The 23,921-nt window shown below is 45.3% G+C and overlaps 1 protein-coding gene across 3 annotated transcripts; it reads left to right on the forward strand.

Annotated features, from left to right (window-relative positions):
* The first annotated feature begins 645 nt into the window (after positions 1 to 645).
* Positions 646 to 23,728, forward strand: GOLGA2 (golgin A2). Of its 3 annotated transcripts, XM_048822902.2 has the most exons (28): positions 646 to 785; positions 1,700 to 1,822; positions 2,197 to 2,277; positions 6,378 to 6,512; positions 7,133 to 7,176; positions 7,336 to 7,399; positions 7,943 to 8,002; positions 8,434 to 8,514; positions 10,362 to 10,400; positions 11,535 to 11,597; positions 11,856 to 11,949; positions 12,618 to 12,724; positions 13,356 to 13,414; positions 13,627 to 13,768; positions 14,484 to 14,573; positions 14,735 to 14,842; positions 14,949 to 15,036; positions 15,611 to 15,954; positions 16,931 to 17,044; positions 17,494 to 17,718; positions 17,959 to 18,058; positions 18,148 to 18,236; positions 19,069 to 19,222; positions 19,385 to 19,452; positions 20,079 to 20,181; positions 20,521 to 20,627; positions 21,047 to 21,218; positions 21,308 to 23,728. In XM_048822902.2, the coding sequence occupies exons 1-28, from the start codon at positions 738 to 740 to the stop codon at positions 21,550 to 21,552; spliced, it is 3,147 nt and encodes a 1,048-aa protein (XP_048678859.2). In that variant the 5' UTR covers positions 646 to 737; the 3' UTR covers positions 21,553 to 23,728. The 3 variants fall into 3 exon arrangements, with proteins under 3 accessions (XP_048678859.2, XP_048678860.2, XP_048678861.2); XM_048822903.2 differs by lacking the exon at positions 8,434 to 8,514; XM_048822904.2 differs by lacking the exon at positions 2,197 to 2,277.
* The last annotated feature ends 193 nt before the right edge of the window (positions 23,729 to 23,921 follow it).

Here is a 23,921-nt window from a genome sequence, read left to right on the forward strand (position 1 = left end):
GCAGTCTGTGCATGGAGGCGATAACACACCATCATCCTCTCGCCCATTTGTAATCCTGGAAAACTTGTTGGGAGGAGTTAAGGCTGAGAGACCACAGTGGTAACGTGTGGGAAGAAACCCCTGCCCTTCGGTCCACACAGGCCCCCAAGCTCCAGTCACACGTGCTTGTCAGCACCCATGCGGGCACAGGCAACTATGGAGGGAACATTGAGTGACATGGAGGTGAGGGGGGGGTGCCCGTGGTGCGGGGCAGCATCACGGTGGGATAGCAAGGGGGAGCACCAGGGAAGGGGGACGGAGCAATGCCCGAGGGGCAGTGAGGGGACAGTGGTGGGGCAGGAGTGTGTGTGGGGAGGCTGGGTGCTAAGGCAGGGGACAGCACCCATAGGGGAGGAAGGGAAGCTGGGTCAATGCTGGGGGTGGGGGAGTGGTGGGGCCGGTATTGGAGAGGATGCTGAAGCAGGGAGGTGGGGGGTGACTAGGCCGGAAGACACACAGCGGGGAGGCCGAGGCATGGGCAAGGCGCCTTCTGACTGGAAGGCCGAGGCGGGCGCGCGCCTCCTTCCTCTCCTCAGCGGGCTCGGAGGCGGGAGCGCGCCCGCCTTCGCGGGCCACGCGCAGCAGGGCGCGGCCTCCCTCTCTCTCTTCCTCCTCCCCTCCGCCGAGCGTGGGGTCGGCCGGGCGGAGTCTCCCTGGCTCCCCCTAGCCCCGCCGGGCTGACGTGGCCCGGCTCGGACATGGCGGACGGCAGCAGGCAGATCAAACTGGCTGCGGCCAAGAAGAAGGTAACGATCCCGGGGAGCCGGAGCCGGGCCCGGGCCCGGGCCTTCCCTGAACCCGGGGCCGAGCGGGGAAGGTGGCGCCGATCCCTTCCCCCTCAGGCCTGGTTCCCCCTCCCCCCCCAGCCCAGCTTCCCCGGAGCTGCCGCCCGGGCCCCCCCGCTCGGTCGGGGGAGAGGCCTAGTCGCTGCCTGCCCCCCGAGGCCTGGAAGGGACAGCAGGCCCCAGCCCCGTAGGGATCCTCCTCGCCTTCCCCCGCCGGGAAGCGAGGGCCCCAGCGGCCTGTGCGGGAGGGGGCCCCCAGGGCTCTCCGGAGGCGGCGGCGGCGGCGGCCCCCCTTTAGCTTTATAAGGGAGGCTACGTTCCCCACCGCGCCCTGTAGGGACAGTCCAGGTCTGCCCCCGTGCCCCCGGGCAGAGTCACGGCAGCAGCATTGGGGAGTTTCCAGGTGCTCACAAGTCGGTGATCCATCCTAACGTGCCTGTAGACATTTGGTTTCTGTGATGTTGTGAGAAGGGTTGGACCTTGTGTGATCTTGGCCATGGGGATTGTTCCCCCAGACCCTTCTTTCGCAGCCTGCCCAGAGCAATGGGGAGCTGACCCCTCTAGAGGATTCAGTGCTTGCTATAGATGCATTGGGGCCCCCCTGTTGAAGAGCCTCGTGTGTGCATAACATTTCAGAGGTATTCTTCTGATAGCAGTGACATCTTCACTGTAAACCCTGTAGGGTGAATCTGGTTTTAGAGCATATTTTCAGAAACCCAGACATGAGGGCTTTTTAAGATATAATATGGCCTGAATTCACTGTTGGTTTGTTCTCTTTTATTGATACAGTAATTACAAACATAACTTATCACTGATCTGTCACAGTGAGCTGCATCTGTGTGTTAGGCCTTCAGATTCTTCCTCCTTTTTCTCAGCTGAAGGAATATCAGCAGAAGAATAGCCCTGGAGCAACAGCAGCAGCCAAGAAGAAACGAAAAAGTAAAGATGGAAGTAGACCTGAGACTCCGACAAATGATGACAGAAAGTCTCCAGAGAATGTCAGTAGCTTGTTCTTTTTTTATTCCAAATTAATTGCCACCTTTACCTGTCTGCCAACCAGTTTGTTTCTGCATCTGAAGGAGAATTTTGACAGTAGTATGTGAAGGAGGGGGTACATTTTGTATACTAGTGTTTAGAACAGAAAGTAGCTAAAATTATTGAATGTTGCATGATGGGGTCAGGTAATACGGTGTAGCAATATGCGGCCCTATGAGCATATGCTGGAAATGGCTAGTGTTGATGTGTTGAGACTTCTTTTGGTAAAGAGATAGTTAACGTGAATTCCTTTGGCTACAGCAATCCTTTGATCAGTATTCTCACTCTGTCCTTTTCTGAGCCATTTCTCTTTCCCCTTTTCTTTCACCTCCTTTAGATTCAGAACATTCTGAAGGTGCTGGTGTCAGACCTTAACCGATCCAATGGGGTAGCCATACCCTCATTGGACAAGAGGAAGGTGAGACAGTGTTCAGAATCCATCTGACTAGCTTGCTGTCCATACTGCATGCTTCAGAGTCTATTTAAACTGGCTTTGATTTTTGGATGGAACCTCATTCTGACATGCTTGTTGTCAGTTGCTTGAGTTTTGTTACTGTTCTCCTTAACATTGAGCTATTTTTAATGTGCTTTTTTGTGCTTATTATGTGTCCCTTGGATTTGTGTCATATTTAAAATGTGAAGTGAGAAGTGCCAAGGACTGACTTTCCCTTATGATAAGACTGCGAGATCAGCTGCTTTGGGATTATGTCAGGAATCTTGGGTGAGGTTGTGTGCAATAGACTGACTGTAGAGACACCCCACTGTTCCCCTTCCCACTCAGTGTGTTTCCAGGGAGATATAGCATGGGGGCATAAAACCATTGTTTAAACTGGAATACAAGCTGGGTTTGTTAGTTTCTTAGCCGATAATCTTTTTGTTTGCATGTCATTGTTTTATTTATAAGTACCACGTCTCTGAAGGGCATGTTCTTGTTTATCTTTAATCAACCAGTTGCCCTGAGAAGCTGTGTAGTTATTCCAACCAACTCATTTTGTGACAGGTGATGAAACTAGTCTGGCAAGTAATATGGCTTTAAATATATCTAGGCAAGGAAGTCAGACATATTTTATATCAAGTGTTTACATGCTGTAGAGCAGGGGAAGTCAATAGGTGGACTGCAGGCTGCCAGACACTTTTGAACGGACTGCAAAATCTTTTTATTTACTACTACTTATCATTATTCTTGTGGTGTGAAAAATGTTTCTCTGGACCTTGATTATACCTTGACCAAGAAATTTGGATGTTGACAAAAAATAATTGACTATCCCTGCTGTAGCGTCTTTGTATTCCCTCTGTTCTTGAGACTGAAGGGAAAAGGAAGATTTCAACTAGCAATAAGAGACAAGTGTACAGGAACAAACTTATAACAGCCTGTCATTTTCAGTGTATTTTATTACCAAAAATTCCATTTAATTTAAGTTAAAGTTGTGATAAAACTCAGAGAACTCAACATAAAACCTTATTTGCCTTTTAACTTTATGCCATTGTGTCTGCAAAGGGCTCCACCCTCACTTTTGAATTCAGCTTCTCAACAAATAAACCATTATGATACTTGTATCTTTTTTTTTCTTTTTTTTTGTTCCAGCCATAGAAATAGTCGTGTTAATTACTGGGGGACTTAAAATGGCTTCTGTGCAATGAAACCTGCATGCTGTGATAGATGAAATAAGTCTTTCACTAGTCTTCTGTGCATAATAATGATGCAACTGACCTCAAAGACATACAGTGCACATAGAGGGCTCTTGCACTTATGTTGTTTGTATATTTATGGACAAGGGTGAGAATGACAGGAAAATTTATGCAAGGTCCTTCTCTGTGGGATTGGATGTGCCATGATAGCATCAGATTGTGCATACTATGACTGGAGTTTTCCTTTTGTATGGGGTCTATTTTCCATGTACTAAACATGGGTATAATTTAAATTTAGGTTAATAGGTGTGCATATCAGAGAAAGCAACTAGTTGTCTGTTACATTGATGGTGTTCTGTCTCAAATGAAGGCTGGACCTATACTTGGGCTTTTAGGGCTGTTGTGAAAGCGGAGAAGTTACTCTCTCATTTGTCTTGATGTCCTGAGTGTTTCTCTTATCTTCCTTTGCATGGAAAGAGATGTTTTGGTCTGCATAGCTATTTAGATTTTCATCTTGGAGGCTGTGGATTGTTATGCCCAGGGTCTTCAACAGCAACTTGAAAATTAACCTTTAACTGTAGTCTCTAATGAAAGAGAGAATTTCGGTTCCTAGTTGTCTTGCTGATAGAACTCCTGAGTCAGGGAAATGCTGCTCTGAACACTCACTTGATGCTAATAGGCAGAAAAGCTGAATGCTGGCAGCTGAGCAAATGCTGTCATTGGTGTGTCAACACAGCCAGGCAGATCCCTCCCACCTCACCCACTGTAGCTTTCTGGTTGTGTGGCAGGGAGAAGCTGACAGAACAGGAGCCCTTGAGAAAAAGCAAATGGATCCTCATATATATGAGTCTGGGTGGCGTTACTAGCTTTTTATTGAGAGTTGCTAGAATTTCACAACACAACATTAATTTTTTGAATGAGTATTTTGGTATTTTTAACATGCCCCTCAGCAAATTAGCTCTCTATGCCGCTTTCTTCTCAAAGCGCCTTTTCTGAGAATGACTTTTGTCACTATTACTGTTACCTTATATTGATTACATCTCTGAGCCTGGTGCACTAGATATGTAAAAAGACATGGTCCTACCCTGAGAAACTAACACATACAATTTAAAATCAAATACTGCATTGGGGTGGAGAGGGATTCCTTCTGTCCACTTTGTAGTCTGTGTTGGTGATTTCCTAAACCAATATCAGGGCAAAATAACCTGAGATTGGAAGCACTGGGGAGGGGGAGGGATACATTAAGTGTTGTTACGAATATTAAGTATATTGAACTCTGACAGCACAAATCAATCCTGCTAAAAAGACTTTAAAAAATTGGTATTGGCTTTCCCCATTCATCTAGCTCAGTGATCTTGTTAGTTTCATCAAGTCTGTGTCCTATACCTTGGTGTTTGTAGTATTTGGGAGAAGTTCTGATCAAGGAGAAAACAGGAGGCAGCAAAATCCCTCTGCACCTTCAAGTAGTCATGAAGGGGGAAGAGAAGAGAGAAATGTTTCATCTTCTCTCTGAGCAGCCAGGAAGGAGGTGGCTGGAGTAAGAGAGGAGAAGATCAAATGGAGTTGCAGAGAGCCACAGAGTGCTTGTGGGGCTTGTCTTGATGTTGCGCTATGGCATTTGCTTTGTAGCCTCTGTACATGATGACTGATCGCAGTTTGGCAATGTAATGAAACAAATTGCAACAGAATGCCAGACTGTTGCACTGGGACTTTGTGGCTCTCCAGGACTACTTGTTCTGCAGGGTTGAAGATAGATATATGAGGGATTCTCCAGTTGCTCTGTGGTTTGGTAGGGGTAGTTGGTGTTAAATTATGCCCCCCCAAAAATACCAATTTTATTTCTGCACAGAGATACAAAATGCATTTCTTGACCCTCTTCCTCACTTAAGGCAAATTCAGCTCTAGCAGATGAAAGTGTCACTCCTCTGGATTCCCACAGGAGTTGCATTTGCTTACACCAGGGCTGAGTTTGGTCTTTTGATTTATAATGCCCTCTGTCTTAGGCCTGGTCTACACCTAAAATTTAGATTGACCTAGCTGCATCGCTCAGGGGTGTGAAAAATTCTCACCCCTCAGAGATGTAGTTAAGCTGACCTAAGCCCTGGTGTAAACACCACTTAGTCAGTGGATGCTTTCTTCTATCAAGCTAGCTACCGCCTCTTGAGTGAGTGGATGTACTGTAGCAATGGAAAAACCCCTTCTGTCGCTGTAGTAAGTGTCTACATGGGTGTGCTATGGCAGCATAGCTGCAGCTGTGCCACTGTAGCCACCTTGTAGTGTAGTTACACCCATAGTGTCAAACTCTTCAGTTGATCGCATTCCACAGATTTCAGGAAAGGGTGTAGGGGAGTAACACTTGAGTCAAACTAACCCAGTTCTTGAGTGGTCGCTAACCCATTCTGTTCCATCTCCACTTGTACTCATTGACCAGTTTTCTCTCCAGAGACAGTCTGAACGTGGCGCTTTGCAAAGCAGAGACAATAGATCTGGCATTGCCCTTGTTCAGTCTGCTATAGTTCCCTTGCAGTAAACTAGCAGCTCTGACATTTCCACATGCAGGTTTACAGTCTGGCAAAATGACTGCCCCTTGTTAAAGAAGTGAGCTGGATTGCCAGACACTAATTCTGGATAAAGCGCCCCCATCCAAGCTGGAGACTGGGACAATAGGCGACAGTGTTTATTATTCAGTGAAGAAAAACAGGTTGATGGATTGACCTGGTTTGCTCTGGGGAGAACACAGTTTTTTGCCAATACATGTCTGTAGTTGACCACAGTGTTCACTTGGCATGTTTTGTGCATGGAGATCACATGGGTATTGTATTCACATGTTTATCTGTGTCCCTTCCTCCTGCATGTAGGTTGTAATCCTTGTGCTATATTTTGTGACAGGCATACTTTGACAGTGATGTTACCGCGCATAATGCTGAACAGCTTGCTGCTGATGTCCCCGTGTTATCTAACAGCAACAGTCTACCTAGCTGTGGCTCTGTCATGCCTGGTCCTGGTAGCATGCCGCTGTCACAGGTTTGTGAGCATTTGTATCCTGAATACCACCAGTGCACTAATGATGCCTGTCTTATGCTAAGCTGAAATGTTTGACTAGCACATGTTTTCCAAACAAGTGTGAAATTCTCTCCTCTCCACTCAGTCTTGGTCCAGCTGTGAGCAAAATGAGTTTCACACCATGTAAAGTGCTGTAGGATGCACGTGCCCATCCATCCTATGTTGCTCATTTCCCTTCCTCTCCCCCCAAGGAGCATCCTCAAGAAAAGAAGGGTCTTCTCCAACTGGAGTAACCCTCCTTTCTTTACAAAATGTTTAAGAATTAAATTGAAACTTTCCAGCAAGGCAAATAATTTGTGATATTGAGGAACTATTCAAGGCTTTGACTGACCTACTGTAATGTTCATCTGTTAAATACTACCTAAGTCCTTTCAACTTGTGACATGAGGAGTCCCAAAATTAGCAAAAATTATCCATAATCTAGGCCTGACTTGGGTTGTGCTTTCAGTGTTAAATTCCCCTTTGGACGGATTGTGGTAGTGACAAATGCTATGTAATGCGAGTCCTAGGGTGGTTTGTGTGTGTCTGTCTCTCTCTGTTTCTCTGGTATAGTCATGTGATTCTTGTGTTTTACCTCACAGATACAGGATGCCGATGATCCTAAAAATGCCTTGGATGAAAATAGGTGAGTGTCTTTGTTTAATAAAAAGAGCTTGTAACAGGGTCGTAAAGAGCCAATAAGTTGACTTTGCTTGTAGAAGTTACCCTCAGTGCTGTCCAGGCCTGGGCAGTGCCATGAATGGACCCGCTCCTAAAGGAATGCATTGTGTTTCTCCATTCTCAGGTCTCTCTCATCGACAGAGAGTCTCCGCCAGTTGTCTGAGCAGCTCAATGGCTTGGTCTCTCAGGTACCATTTCATTCCATTTGTCCTGTTAACTTTTTTTAAAACTCAACACTGGGGGAGGGGAAGGAGGAGTTGTTAAGTAGCCAGCACAGTAATGTTCTCTTTAATCCCAGAGTTCTTCGCAGCCAGCCCACTAAACAATAAGGCATTTGAACACTGAAAAGCAGAAACCATTGTTTTAGGAATGTGAAACTTGGTCAGTGGGAAGAAAACCAGAGTGGGATGTGGAGGACAGCATATATTCATGGAAACATGCTCTCTCAATTCAGTGGCAGTAAATCTGTGATACATGGTCTGTATATTTCACCTAAGACCATTTCTGTAGATGCTATGGGCAAAGGTCAACATAATTAGCATATCTTTAACCAGACCAGTATGTATGGTCATATTACATACCTACCTTTGTATGGGGCCTTGATAAACTTAAAGTGAAAGGCACTAGATATGTATTGTGCTATTGGGGATATGTTTGTACACCCCCCTCCTATTTATATTGAGCTTGTGCCCTTGGGATATTAAATTCAGTTACTTCTTTCTGACTTGTAGTCCACATCCTATGTGAATGGTGAAAGTGCTGTGTCTTCCACAAATATGAAGGAGATGGAGGTAAGAACTCAGTTTCTGATTCCATCATTTACTTGGATAATATCACTACTGATCACCCAATGGGACAGTCCGTGATTGTTGTATTGAACCTGCTCAGTAAAGACAGTGTGGTTTATAACCCTGCTGTGCCCAACATTTGGAGCCAGGCATCGGTGGCAGCTCCACCGTGGGATGCTGGAGCTATTAAGGACTCGTCCTGAGTGCAGCCACTACTCCCAGTTAGTGTCTTTAAATGGGAGTGAGGCCTTTAGCGGAATGGATAGAACATCTTCCCATCTAACATATACTTATTAAAACGGAAATGTATTTGTGGGGACTCAAATTAGATCAAAACTGTGATACTGAGTTATTTTCTGTCCTAATTATTGCCTTTTTTCCCCTTCTCCTCTGCCCCCTTCCTTCTCTTCCTTCTGTCTGCATGCGCCCATCAGACACGTTACCAGGAGCTGGCAGTAGCCCTAGATTCCAGCAATCTAACTAACAAACAGCTCAGTACAAAACTAGAGGAATTGGTAAGAAACAATCCAGCCAACCATTGTCCTTGCTGCTTCTCCATGCTCTCTGGATGTCTGCGAGATTATGGGTTCTTTTACAGTGCCACAAGGGAACTGTTCTCACAGCACTGTATGGAGAACAAAGTGGATTTTATGGAAATGCCCATTCAGAGGGTAAAAAGTCAAATTAAAAGATGACTCCTGAATTTACTGGCTTGTCTGAGGCATATGAAATATAGTCATGGGGTTTTAGGTAACCGTACTTTGCCCTGGGTGATTAGCCTCATGATAAAGCAACTAATACTGGGCCTGATCGGTATCCACTGAATTCAGTGGGAGCAGGAGCCAGTCCCAGTGGGAGCAACATTCAAATCTGTGTTTTCTCCAGTTGAACTTGCTGTTCCAACTTTGTCTGCAGAGTGTGAGTAATGGGGCTAGGAGTGAGCACAGGGACTGGTGTCTGATCATCTTGTCTGCATCTGTGGCACTATGAATGAACCACTTTGTCCTATAGCCTGCATGGATGTTGCTGCTGCTTTTCAGCCTGTTGCTTTAACACAGCAAGAAACAACTGCAAAGGATTGGTTTCAGTCTGAAAAGAGCCTTGCTTGGTTTGAAATGCTTTTCTCCCTGATTCATTTCCCCCCGCTTTCCTCCCTGCAGTTTAGGACTCTTCCCCAGTGCATCCCATGGCCCTTTTGTTTTGCTGCATTGTTTTCCCCTTGTATCCCTTTTTCTCTTGTAGTATTGAGGCTGGGCGGCAGTGGCACCTGGTATCAGATCAGTTCCCACCAGCGACTCTCGCTGTTTGCCTGCTTCCACACAGGCATATGAAGTGATCTCTTGCCTGGAATTACACAAGGCCTATGCTGCACTCCTGGGTTTGCACTTGTCCACTGGTTCTGTTAGGATCAGAGCCTCCAATATACTATCCTTCCACAGACAATCACCTTCCTAAAATGCATCTTGAGTAGGATTACACAAACAGTTTAGCCAAAGTTGATGTCTGTAGCTCCTGTGGAAAAGGCAGTAGCTAGCTATTGATAGCAAATAGGAACATTGCTCAACATATCACAGTTTTATGGCTCTCCTGTGGCTGCTAGTATAGCGTGGTGCAGAATCTCTGTTCAGTTTGTCTCCATCCTGTGTGTGCCCGTGCGCACACACACACCTAGCACATTTTTTTTCATTAAACCTCCAACCACCTCTCCAGTGAGATTAGAACAGGTTGGGACAGTATTGTGTATATGCTGGCGCTTTCTCCATATTTTACCCTTAGTCCTCTCATCTGATCCACATGGACAGGGGATGCCATGCTGACTTAAATGGGGCTCCACATGATATAAAAGTCTATCTTTATGCAGGCTCAGGGCTTTAACATATTGTCAGTGTAGTGTCTAAGAACATATCTGAGGGAAGGGAGGAGAGAATGTGGTTCCCTTTATAGGATCCTGATGTATCATTAATGTGATACAACATCAAGTACTACAATGATAAACACCTTAAAATGTAGGATGTGAATTTAAAAGGGATGGTGCTGAGATCAAATATAAGCATTTTGGGTTTTATTACCTCAGCAATGCTAGTGTGGAATGGGGATGTTCTGTTGAAGACGAAAGAACATACCCTGAGCTGGCTAATACACTTCTCAAGATCCACATGCCATGACCCTAGAATCTATTGTTTTAATAGTTGAAACATCCTGTCTTTGTAGAAAATGCCTAAAAGATTTAACAGAACTTCTGTTTGCAATAGCTAGCCATGTGTGTCCCATGTCTTGGTTAAGATTGAAGACAAATTTACTGATCTCATCAGTAAGAAAGTGATTTGTTAGTACTGATGTATCAATTTTGCTCCTTCTGCAGAAACAGCAAAACCAAGAGGCTATGAATCAGCTGGAGAAGGTAAAATGCCTCCCATAAGCCCTCGTCTTAGGAGAGGTACAGTAGATGTTCTTCTCCCCAAGAGGAGCAGATATTTGTGGTGTACTGTGGCACAGACATACATGACCCAGCCTTAGGTTGGGTAAAGTGTGTGAAGATGGCATTATATAATGTATAGAGGGCGCTGGGAAATCCTTCTGAACTCCATCCTAGTTTGGTTTAAAAAACATCAAGCACTACAACATCAAGTACTACTAAAAAAACACAAACACATAGTTAGAATGCTTACATATAGCTTTCCTGAGACCAACATAATTAGCTGGCATAGCTGACATACTGGCAAAACCAAAGGAAAAGTGTCTGTTCCAATCCACTGTGACAAGTGCCGAGTGTGAGAGTATGTACATGTGTGAGTGTGGGATTAAAAAACCCTGAAATGGAAAACATTTAATATTTTGTGAAGTTTCTCCTTACTGTTATCATCATAAAATCATAGGGTTAGAAGGGACCACAAGGGTCATCTAATCTAACCCCCTGCTAACATATTTTAAAGGAGATACAACCCTTACCTTGAATAAGTGTCTTTTTTATATTAAAAGTTACCAACCTCCACTAGTAACTTATGCTCTGTCTATAATTTGCACCTTATTTTTCCTTTTCCAAGATAACGTTAACAAAAGATCACATTTCATTCATAACTAAAGTTCTTGTTACTTAGAAACATTGTCAGGTAGCTTAGGCCCAAAATGGAGATTTTTGTACTTTGACTTTTTTTTTAAACAAAACCTTATGTTAAAATGAATTTTTATTGCATTTCAAAGCAATTAAGTGGAAATGGTTAAGTTTAGATTTAAACATTTCCCTGTAATTTGCAGTCCAGACACTGCAACATTGTGCTACTGTGTGAGAACCTCAAAGTAAAAGAGGTTTTTATCTATTTTTATCTAATCTATTTTTATTGCCCATGCTGAGCAAAGTGCAAAACGTAAATACAAAGTTTAAATGGTGAACTGCAAATTAGGTCTTAATAATATCCAATCGACACAGAATTTTAATTATTACCACAAGAAACCTAGGTTACAATTGTTGGTTTTTTTTTAAAAAAAGATCCCTTTAAAAAAAATTGTGTTTAATCTGCATGGTTTCTTTACATAGGAAAAGAAGGGGTTTGAACAGAAGTTTGCCAAGGAGCAAGGAGCATTGAGGGAACAGCTACAGGTAAGAAAGAACTTTTCCATTTCAGTCATATCATCTGGTCTTCACTTGGCTTTTTATGGACTTCCTAACACTGGGATGTTCTTCCTTCTGAAATCCAGCTATTCAGGAAAGGCATTTGGTCAGCCAGACTGTAGACTCATCCAGTGGATTTATGTTAATCTTTCTGCCTTTAGTGAATTATTTTTTTGTGACTGCTGTGGAGATGTAGTTCCAAGAACAGGTGTCTTACAACTGAGCTCTTGTTTTCTTTTCCCAAAGGTTCATATCCAGACGATTGGAATCCTAGTCTCGGAGAAATCTGAATTGCAGACAGCACTAGCCCATACACAACAAGCTGCCCGGCAGAAATCAGGTATATCGACTTTGAGCATTCAACTGAGGTTGTTGGAACAAACCAAGGGTCTTGAGTCATGGGTACTGTATTCACTGGCAGGCTGCCCATAACACTCAGTGACTTCTTAATGATAAACACTTGGCACAATCATTGTTTCTGTCATCCAAGCTATTCCCAAAATCAGAGCACATTGATTCCAGAAGAATCAAGGTTCTTTTGTATATTGCTAAAGCCCTGTTATGACTGTTAAATACTGGTGATTATCCAGGCTGTTACTTTCTTACTGTCCTGTTGACTGCTTCTCAGCTGAACACTACAGCTGTCATGGTAAGATAAGCTTTCATTCTCAGCTGAACTCCAGCAAATTTCTATATTATAAAAGTAATAATAAGCACCTAGTGCTTTTTCATCTGCAGACAAAGGGGGTATCATCTCCATTTCACAGATGAGGAAGCTGAGGCACAGAGAGGTTAACTTGCCCAAGGTCACATGAGAGTCAGTGGCAGAGCCAGAATAGAAGAACCCAGCTCTGTTGACTTCCAGACTTCTATGCACTGCGCCATGCTACCTTCCTTAAAGTGTGGGAGAGTTTAAGAATTTGTGGGCTGATTAGAAAGTGTAGTTCAGCCAGTTCTGAAGAACTGTTTGCAGCTTAGCCCCACCTGAATCTGTTTTGACTTGTTCAGGAGAAGCTGAAGACCTTGCTGCACGGTTGCAGTCATCTCGCCAGAGGGTATCTGAGCTGGAACGCACTCTGTCCTCCATCTCTACGCAGCAGAAACAGTTGGAGAAAGTAAGAGTTACCTCCATTTATACTTTAACAGTTGTGCTCTTTCCTGTGTATCTTTCATTAAACTGCTACATGCTTAGTGGTCCCATCTTTGAGAAGAGGGAGGCACAAGTCCCGTAAACAAAGTTCTGTACCCTTCATGATCACGGCAGACTTTTTTTCACTTTCTGCAACCACTAATCTTTGGTCAAAGCTTCTGTCTTCAGATCTGGCACCTCACTTTATCTGTCTTGCCAAATCCAAACAATGAAAGCCCAGCCATGTCCGCTGTCCAGGAGCTTGTCTATCAAAGAGACACTGTAGTATTGGTGCTAATCCAGACCTTTGAAGCATAACCTCATGGCTAGTTAATGGTGTCGGTTTGAAAAGACTGAGTAGATGAATTCTTGGCACATTTGTGAGAAATTTAATGTGGTGACAGGCTTAGCTCCAATGCTGGCCAGCTGTAGCCTGATGCGAAGTTCCAGGCAAATCCATTCTGAGGTTCCAGCCATAATAGTTCTGTGAATTCGAGTCCTTGACCTTCTTAGTTCCACATTAGCTGATCTGTAGAAGGCTGACAATAGTTGATTTTAAGCTTTCCTTGTTGGTCAGAATCTGAGGTTGATTCATGTATGTTTTCCTCTTTCTCTAGCATAACAGAGAGGTAGTGAAGGAGCGAGACAGCCTGAAACTGGATCTGTACAAACAAAGGTCAGTTCTACTCTGTATGTTACTGCAGGTTCAGTAATGTTTAACCCTGTGAGAGCTGCCCTCTCATGCCTAGAATACAAGGTGCCTCTTCCAGTGCACAGCCTATCCTTCTTCCAGCCACCAGAAAGGACCAGTTTGTAAACTTACCTCATGAGTAACAAAGAACCAGTGGCAAAAGTAAGGATTATTGCTAATTTATTTCTGTCGCTCAGCAAAGGCAGTGAGGAACTCAAGCAGCAGAACTCAGAACTGTCGGAAAAGCTTCACTCCCTGGTCTCTGAGAACTCCGCCATGAAACTGGATTTGGAGGATTTGCATAAGAAACTGGAAATGGCTGAACTGATGATTCAACAGGTGATTGCAGTGTTATTGGGAGGTGGATATAAGGGTAAGACCTTGCTCTGAATGTGGGAAAAGGGATCGTAGGTCAAAAGAGAATTGACCACTGGGTGGCTTTTACTCACTACCATTTACCAAGCAGCATACAATGCTTCACAGAGACAACTTCTGAATGAAGAGGTCTTCTTCAAGGTTTATGGAGAATGGGAGCCCGTTGTCTGAGGAGTTTGGAGTGGTGGACCGTAGACACCATGACATCCCAAGGATTGGACTAGTGTCTCTGTTTCATAGTGTGTGGGTTTGTTTTTGTTTTTTTTAAAGGCCAGAAGGGGCCATTCAATCATATAGTCTGACATCCAGTATAACATAGGCCAGAGAACATCATCTGGTTACTCTTGGATTGGATTGTTTGACTGATGTATATCTTTCAGAGATGTGGGAAAGATTGGAGCTGCCCCAATAAGATACTAGCTGTTGCTATCTCCTTCATACAATAGATAGATCTGTTGCATAGGGCAGAACCCCCATGTCATCCTGTTTCTAAACAGCCACTCATCTCAACCCATACTTTTTAAATTTAAACTTGTATTGAACTAGAACCAAAGAGGAATATACAGAACCACAGAAATTACCACATGGATCATGTCACAGGTTGCAATCAAAAGGAAGAGGTGTAAAAGAATACAAGGAATGTAGGAATTTGCCATAATTTATTTGATTTTCCTGGCAGTTTTCAAGTCAGTCTGGGATTCTGGATGCAAACCAGCAGTTGCAGATGGCATTGGAAGAGCGGGCAAACCTGGAAACACAGATTACTCAGGTAAGAGATCATATGGAATATGTTGAGGATCCATATTGCAGCCTTTGTAGGGGAACTTGTCTAGCAGGGCAAAAGAGTGTGAGACTCTGCACTAATACTGGTCTTCTCCAGCTGTACTCTTTGAGCAGTAATGCTCCAGTTTCCTCTGTCGTCCTGAGCAGCAGTCAGAGTCACTTCGCCAGCTCCAGGCTGAAAGGGATCAGTATGTAGAGAAGCTGAAGGAGGAGGGCAGTATCTGGCAGCAGCGGGTACAGCAGCTCTCTGAGCAGGTAAAAACAGCAGTATCTTCTCTGGTGTACGTGGAGGCATTATTTTTATTGACACTGGGGAGGCTGACTCTACTGGTTTGACACCTCCCTTTCTGGGACCATATAGGTCCATATGCTGATGGAGGAAAAAGAGAGGAATGTGACCCAGATTCAGGAGCTGGAAGCCAGTGTTGCTGAGATGCTAAGCAAATCAGGTAGGTTCAATCAGAGCTTAGCATTGTGGAGTGCTAGCAGGCTAAAGGAAGGCTTCCCATCCCTATTATGTAGAACTTCTGTACAGAGAAGGGGCACTAGGTTTGATATGCTCAAACCAGAAGGACAGCTAGGAAGGACTAGTAAGAAACTTACCGGCCTAGTGCCTGTCAAACAAGACCTTTCGAACCATCACCGAGCCATGTCTGCCTATTCTTATCCACCTGACCAAACCTCCAGCTCCTATGGTCCAGTGAAGAGGAAAGAGAACTCTGTGGGCTGTCCCTAACACCCAGCTGGGTAGAGGAAAGCTTCTTAGTGGGACTGAGGGAGCTAGCAGCACATAGCAGCAAGCTGTGGTCTTTCTCCTCTCCTTCTTCTTCTCTTCCTAGGAACCATCTGCTCCCAGAGGGAGGGTTGGATAGTGCTGTCAGTGACACACCCTTAGATAGAGGGGTTGAATGTTGTGTTGGCTGAGGGAAGGCCTATTCACATTAAAGGGTTCTGTGCTTCTAACCTATTGTGAATGGGTTAGAAGCACAGAACTTAGCTGATTGTAACCCATTTCGTCAACAGCTAAGCCTAAGGACAGTGAGCCTGCCCTGCCAGGAGGGCCCACAGAAGCTGAGCTGAACCTGTGGTCAGAGGTCCAGCGGTTGCAGCAAGAGAAGGAGGAGCTTCATGGGCAGTACCAGGCCCAGGTGCGGGATAACGAGCAGCTGAGCCACCTCAACCAGGAGCAGGAGGAGCGGCTGCAGGAGCTCGAGAAGACTGTGCAGCGCTATAGCGAGGAGTCTGTGGACAGACAGCAGATCCTGGAAAACATGCAGAGCGACAAGGCCACCATCAGCCGAGCTCTCAGCCAAAACCGGGAGCTGAAGGAGCAGCTGGCCGAGCTGCAGAATGGCTTTGTCAAACTGGTACGTCTCTCCTGGACATGCAGCCCTTTGAATTACAGGGTACAATCACAGTGCAGCATGAACAGCGACACTAACCTCCTGGCAGAAGCATTGTCCTTACCTTGCCCTCTGGCACTTCGGTTGTTACAGTTCTAGCGTTAGACCTTGGTGTGATGGCACTATGCAATCTCTCCAACTCCCTAGTGAGCTTCAGGGGGATCACCCAATATCTCTGCTTGTCTCAACGGGGTTTTCTTCTTTCTTTCCTTTGTGCCCTCCACCCCCAACTCGACTACTTTTCTTGACTTTGGGTATTTCTCCTGGCTCTGTGTCCTCGAGGGCCCTGTTGTCTGTCCCCATATTTGCATGCCTGTCACCCATGAGGAGGTTCTTCCCAGCTTTTTTCACCTCTTCCACTGCTGTCAGTATTACTCCTCGTGCCCCTGAATCCTATTACTGGCTTCGTGCAGTAGCATAAAGCTCCCCAGTGTCCTCTTCAGAGCTCTGTGCAGTCTTGCTCCCTATGTCTTTGCCCTCCTGTCCTTGCATTCTCCCTCTAGCTACCTGCTCTCTTCAGTCCTCTATGATCTCCTCCTTTTATCTCCTCACCCTCTTCACTTTGCCTTTTTTTTTTTTTATGCCACCCCTGTGCTTGGCGAGTTAGAGGCTGTGCTGTGTGCCAAAACCCTTTTCTCTTATGGCACCTTCCCTGTTTTGATCCCCATGCTATCGTCCCCTCGCTGTCTTGGTCAAGCTCTTATCCCTGTTTTGTGTTTCTCTGTCTGAACTAGAATGACTGTTCAGGGCAAGGACCTTGGGCCAAATACAGCTATTTACATGCCAGGATTGCAATACCCATCCATTTCAAGAGGAATTGCATCATGTTATGCTAGCACTGAGTACAGCCCATTGACTTGGTTTGTAAAGTGCTATGTACATTTATTGTACTTGATGATTTGGGGCAGTTTCCTGATATGGTGGCTCTGCATCATTTCAGACAAATGAGAACATGGAGGTGACAAGCGCTCTGCAGTCGGAGCTGCATGTGAAGAAGGAATTGGCCAAGAAGATTGGGCAGCTACAGGAGAAGCTGGCTGAACGCAAAGAGACGGTAATGCACTGCGGTACAGCACCAGGGTGATAACATACCAGGTTCTGAAATAGGATAGGCTTTGATGTAAAGATGGAAATTGTTCATTTTCACACCAGTCTGGGAGCCAGTCTTCACTATGTACTTTGTCTGCACCCTGCTGTGGATGTCTGGCATTTTGGGCCAGTCGGAGTTTAGTAGGGTGAAGGGCCCGCTTCTGGCTCATTCAAGGGGTGATACTGACAATTGTCTCCTAGCTGGAGTAAGAAAAGATCTGGTGCCAACTTCCACAGTCTACAGGAGAATCAGAAACTGCCTTGTTTCCCATGATGAAAAGGAGGGTGGTGCTGTATGATTTATGCACTGTGAGGATGAGGATATGCAGGGGAACGTACCACCTTAGGGATAGTCTTCAACTGTGGGTAAAGCTGGAGCTTTCAGTGATGAGTTGATCTTGCTCTGTTTGTCAGGTGGAATTGAAAACTCAGGAGGCTCAAGGCCTGCAGGAGCAGCGGGATCAGTACTATGGCCATTTGCAACAGTATATGGTGGCATACCAGCATCTGGCCAATGAGAAGGAGGAGCTGCACAAACAGTACTTGCTTCAGACGCAGCTCATGGACCGTCTGCAGCATGAAGAAGTGCAAGGCAAAGTGACGGTGGAGTTGCACCTGAAGGAGCTGCAGCAGACCAAGGTAATGGGGATAGGCAGGTGTTGAAGGATGGTAGGCAGGATTCTGTCTATATGTTGTACTTTTTGCATTACTCTGAGTGGGTGCCGGAGCTTCCTGCATTAGACAGGATAATGGCTTGTGGTCAAAACATACCACTTTTCTGTTGCTGGTGAAAATATAGGGCATCTAGTTTAGCTGGTGCAGGTCTCAAGTGTATGGTGGCCATCCAGCCCCTCCAGTGATTTCCTGCTTCTCTTACAGGAAAGCCTGGCAGCTGTAGCCAAAGAAAACAGAGAGCTGCAGGCCCAGATCAGTCAGTTAGCAGCAGAGTTGGACGATAAAATGTTGCACCGAGTGGAAGGTAACAGCAGTCTATCTTTAGGTGGAAACTTGGGCTGAGCTAGACCGTCTAGTGTTACAGCTCCTTTGTCTATTTCCCTCATCTTGTAGGAGATGGAGTGGAGAATGAAAAGATGGTAGAAGAAACTGTGAAATCTTCACTCATGATCCCAGAGGATTTTGAAAGCCGCGAAGAAATGGTGAGTCCATAGTAGGCAGCAAAGCTTCTTTCTTCCAACTACGCATAAGTACCTGTAAAGTGGGCAGGTCACACTCCCCTAGCGGGGAGACTGCGTGCATGCGATTGTCATCTGCTGATGCAAGGAGCATGCATGCACGCACAGAGTTAAGAGGCATAGTCAAAGCCCCATGCGCACTGCAGCAGGCACCCACAATTCTGAAGCACTGTGGTGTGGCAGACTGGAATCTATTGGCAGCTTCCATTAAATGCAAAATGGAGGGTAAAAAATATATGAAAATAACCCAATCAGCTCAGTAGCTTCTGTCTTATTTTGATCCTATATTCCTTACCTTGGGAGGCGGATTGGGATTGGTGCATCTGCTGGCTATTTTTGCTAGAATGATCATTAATGAAAATAGGTACTTATTTATAAAGTGTACACATGTCATCTTGGGGTTCAGATTTAACCCACTGAGGAGAGTTGGACAGTTCATACCTCTTTGGCTATTTGCTGCTTCAGTTTACTCTCAAATTTTTCAGATTTTATCTTCACAGCTGGGAGGGCCAAGATCATAACTCTTTAAAATTAAAGCTGAGGCTTTGGAGCCCAGTTCTGCAGTAAGGAGTGGATTCCACAGTAAGCTCTGCAGCTGCAGAATTGTGGAATACACAGGACCCTGGTCAAGCTCTAATGCAGAGGACTAGGAATAAGTCCCCTCAAATTCTGATCCCAGCTAGAATGCTGACTCACTGTAGGCAGTTTTCCCCATCTGTAAAATAGGGATAATCCTTACCTACTTCCCAGGGATACTGGGAGTTGATTGGACAGTAGAGCTGGAATTGCCTTTTAGGTCACTTTCTTGACATCTGCCATGTCCCAAGTGGAGAAGGAGCGAGAGGAGATGCGGCATCAGCTGGTGGAGCAGAAACGACAATGTAGAGGTCTCCTGCAGCAAATAGCAGCTCTGAGGCAGGAGCAGCAACACAATGTCACGTCGGGTGGAGGTAAAGCTCTGCGCTGTGTGGGGGAGGGAGAGTGCACCAGAAAGAGCCACACAGGGTGGGGGTGTGCGCGAGTGCATGCATTTGCCTCTCCCAGTATGAATCAGACTTGCAGTTTTATCGCTCTTCCGCAAACCGTACACACTGAATCTGTGTCCTTTCCAGGTTATACTACAGACACTGTCCCAGTGGAGGTTCATGAGGCTTTAAAAACTGCCATGGAGAAACTACAGGTGAGCAACTGAACTCTCAGCTGGGCTCTGGAGCCCAGCATCGGTCCCCACTGTATAGCAGACCAAGACTATGTTGCAAGGGAATAAATAGCAAATCTGGTTTCTATGAGACAACTGCCTCCTTTCCTGGGTTTCCTGTGAACAGCTGATCACTTCTGTATCTAGCCTTTGGATACTCAGCATGGCCTGCAATAGTTTAAACTCAAAGGGAATGGTGTAGGGGGCTGGCATTGGTCCTTGATCTTTTTCTGAAGCCATAGTGGTGGGGCAGGCTCAATACTGGTCTCCCCTTCTCACTCTCAGCAGAGGAGTGAGAAGCTGCTGCTAGAGGCTTAGCAATCTTGAAGTCTTCAGTGCCTGGGAAGCTGTGCTATTATGGTGGGGAGAAATTTAAAGGATTCCTTATCGCTGTGATGTCACTCTCTCTAGCTGTGTTTCCTTCTCCTCCTTCATCCAGCAAATCAGCCAGGCTCTCCCACAAGAAACAAGTGGGGAGGGAAAGAACAGTATTGTTTCCTAAGCTCAGGCTGACCTGGAAGGTGTTCTGTCAGGGGACTGTTGACTCCTTTGTGTGTTCTCTGTACAAGTGTAGTTGTTCAGAAGGCTGATGCTGGTTATGTGTTCAGTCCCGCTTCACAGATCTGATGCAAGAGAAGGCTGACCTGAAGGACCGAGTGGAGGAGTTGGAGCATCGCTGCATACAGCTGTCTGGCGAAACAGATACAATTGGTAAGATTAGCCAGCATGAGAGCAAGCTAGGTAACCTCTTCACAGAGTGCCCAGGGTGTTACTTCTCAGTGAGCTGAAACTACAGGTGCCTCTCTAACTGCTAATGGAGCCTGACCATTCAGCCACCAATCGGATTTCTACTGCCCAGCCTCCAGGTGCCCTAAAATAACCCTGCTGGGTAAGAGACTTCCAGTCCGGTGTCCAGATTGGCTCTTATCTGGATTCTAAAGCCCCATAGTTCATTTACCCACTGATGTAAAGTTCAAGCAGAGGGAGCTTTATAATATTGTAATCCCTCGGTGCATTGTCTCTGCCTTATGCTTTTCTCCTGTGTTCCAGGGGAGTATATTGCATTGTACCAGAGTCAGAGGGCTATCCTAAAACAGCGGCACCGGGAGAAAGAGGAGTATATCAGCCGGCTGGCCCAGGATAAGGAAGAGATGAAGGTAAGGAATCTCTCCTATCAAAATAGTACTCACACCTTGGTTACGAGGCCAGGAAGCACAAGCGGAATGTGCGTGTGCAAAAGCTGATCTCAGCAGATGAGTGGCAGGCATCAAAGGCACATATACAGTACAAACTTTTCCATACAACTCTGCCAGTTTTCTGAATTCAGACCTGCAGCACAAGCTGCTGTTCAGTTCTTGGTCTCTCCCGAGAAGATTGTCTCGTTGTGTCAGATTCACTGCTGGTTTTGTGATGTACAGTACAGCAAACTGATTTCCAAAATGCCTGAAACTGGGACTCAGTGTGTCTGTCGGGATGACTGACCTGCCCAGTGAGGTGCAAACCTACCAATTTTAAGAAGCCACAGGGAGGACATATATGTTTCATGGGTTTTGCTTTATTTGCTAACTTGCTACAGATGAAGTTATTGGAGCTCCAAGAGTTGGTGATGCGTCTGGTTGGGGAGAGGAATGAATGGTACAGCAAGTATTTGGCAGCTGCTCAGAACCCAGACCTGCTAGTAAGTCACGGAAGTGGAAGTGCCATTGCAGTTGAGAGGCACATTGAACTAAACGCTACTGATGGAGAAGGTGAGCAATCTTCCTGCTGGCTCGCAGGGAACCAGACTGCTCGGTGTTGGGACGGGAGTAGTAACCTGCCTCGTCTTTGTTCTTTACAGGACTGCGAGAGGTGAGTTTAGCAGATGAGCCAGAACAGGAAGCTGCAGTCCTTCAATCCCACGTATCTAGTCATAGCAAAGGCCCCCAGCCCAGTCCAGAGGATCCCACTGCTAAGCAAATCATGCAGCTTCTGAGAGAAATCCAGAACCCTCAGGAGAGGGTGGGGTCCCTGTTGGAAAACCCCTGCATTCCTTTCTTCTATCGTGCTGATGAGAACGATGAGGTCAAGATCATGGTGATTTAAATGGCATGAGAAACCTGGCTTGCAGCAATTTTCTGTGAGCCTGTTAAGTACCCAAACTGTTTAAACTTACCCTGTATCTCTGTCCAGAGCCCTCAGTCTGGACAGATTTCCTGTTCCTGTGGAAAGAGGGATTGCATCAGACAGAACTCGAGCACCAGACCTCATCATCTCTCTCTTTTCTCTCTCCTCCTGTTACTTGGTGCACTCTGAGTACAGACTCTGACTTGAAGTAATCATGTGAGGCAGTCGGAAGTGCTGCCTCTGCTGACCCACATGAAAGTAGCAGGACTTCTTCATGACCTCTGACAGAGTAACTTGAACACTTATTTCCTAGCTCTCTGACAGGACTCTGCTGCTGGCAGCCAGCTTCTCAGCAGCGATTGGCTTGTGACTGTTGCACCAGCCATGATCGCTATCTGCCCATCTCCTTCCAAAAGCCTCCTAAAGTAACTTATTCTGGCAACAAACTTTGGATTCTGAATGATTATTGGTATGTTTCACACCATGTATCTTAAACTTCCCATTTTTCTCCGCAGCCTGTCCCCTGCACTGTATCTGAAACCAGCCTTGTTAGTCCCAAACAGCCAAAAGACGCAGGCTTCCTGCCTGACTAGGCAGCACAACAGAAACTTTTATTCACATTAGATGGGGGGAAGTGGCCAGGGGTTGCCTTCTGAGTCCTCTTGGGACAGATGCTCGGTTACTTGATATAAGCTTTATGTGGTTGGTTGAGGGTTGGGTAGAAATGTAACTGCACTTTGAAGGATGATGTTTCACCTTGTTTGTCTAAAAGTTTTATTTATTTAAAAAAAGGGAGAAATAAGTAAAAGCAAATCACTTAATAAACGTGCTTTGTTTTGAATTTCTGGACTCTGGGATTCTAGTTCCCCATCTCTTGGATTCCTTTTTCTCCCTACATCTCCACACGGACAAGGCTTCCACTAGCTGAGTGCATTAGGAACCTTAGTCTGCTCCCGGTAATTCCAGACACACATGCAAGAGATGGAGCTGTCACCTGGAAACACTTCAAAGTTGCAGAACTGACTGAGGAGAAAACTAGGTGACAAACATTTGAGTTGAATGTTTGTGCTTAGAGAATCAGTTCCCTGATCTAGAAGCAAAGAAAATGGATTGTGATGAATGGAGCAACTCGCTGAAAGACACTCTAACGATGGTGTGTACAGGGCTCAACCACCATGGGTTACCATCTCCATCTGCTAGGAATAACATCAGTGTCTGATAAGTACATATGGGTTTAAAATCTAGAACTTGTTGCCTGCTGTCTGTGGGCTCAGCAATCCCGGTGGCAGGTCTCAAAGGAGAACTCTCTGGAGAGTGCGTGTGTATTTTAAGGAGACCTAACTTACGTAAAGTTGTGCAATGCAAGACAAATTCCAGGTTGATGACTTAAAAGCACATGCACATGCTTGGCTCCCATTGGTGCTGTTCTGTTTGGAACAGAGAGGCTCTGGCAAACAGGCTATGCTGGTTTATGACTTTTCTTAGTTAAAATTCTGCAGGTCCTTTCTATAATCAGTTCTGCCTTATTTTGATCAAGACCTTTTTTTTAACCTGGAACAGAGAACAGTTGTTCCACAGCGAAAAGCACACGATGATTGGGATTTTTTTTTTAATTAATTTAAACTTTTATTTTAGTGGGGAAAGAGGTTCTGTGGAATAAAATCAATGCACTCCTCTGAAATTTGAACAGCTGAATTTTAGCCTATCTGGGGAGGATAGAAACTGTTTTTAAGTCCTTTCATTTGAACAGCCCTGGTATTGACTGTCAGTGTTGTGGGCAGAGTGCTCTGCTGGAGGCATCATGCAGGGCACTAGCAAGGTGGGCCTACAAGCTCCTGTTTGCATGAGTTTGTGTACATAGAGTATCTGTGTAACATTTTGTATATTCCTTGAAAAAAGAATATGGCCCTTTGCAGCATTTTTGCCTGCTGGGGTTGCTCATAACCTGTATTATAAAAAATGATTTAACTGCAGTGGAGAAAGGCTGTGATTTAATACAGAGCGTTATTATTATAAAAGGGGTAAATATTTATTGGGTGTTCTAGTCCAGGAATGTGAAGGAAATACTGTTGGAGAAATTTTTGCATTCTGCTGCAGAGGTGATTTAATCCCATTATAAATTCTTTCTTTCTGAATAAACTTATTCAGGCAAGCACTGACTGTGTGCATGTTTTCTGTTCAGATCACCTTGAAATATGGACAGGAAAACTGATAGTGGATTCTTCCTTTCAGAGAGAGATCGGATATGATCATAGGAAGCCCCAGCTGTTACACTGACTCCCTTCTTATTTAACCTCTGTGCCTCCATCCCTTCAACTACAGAAAATGGTGAAAATACCCCTCTCCAT

The sequence above is a fragment of the Caretta caretta genome, chromosome 16 (assembly GCF_965140235.1).
Source record: "Caretta caretta isolate rCarCar2 chromosome 16, rCarCar1.hap1, whole genome shotgun sequence".
NCBI classification, from domain to species: domain Eukaryota; kingdom Metazoa; phylum Chordata; order Testudines; family Cheloniidae; genus Caretta; species Caretta caretta.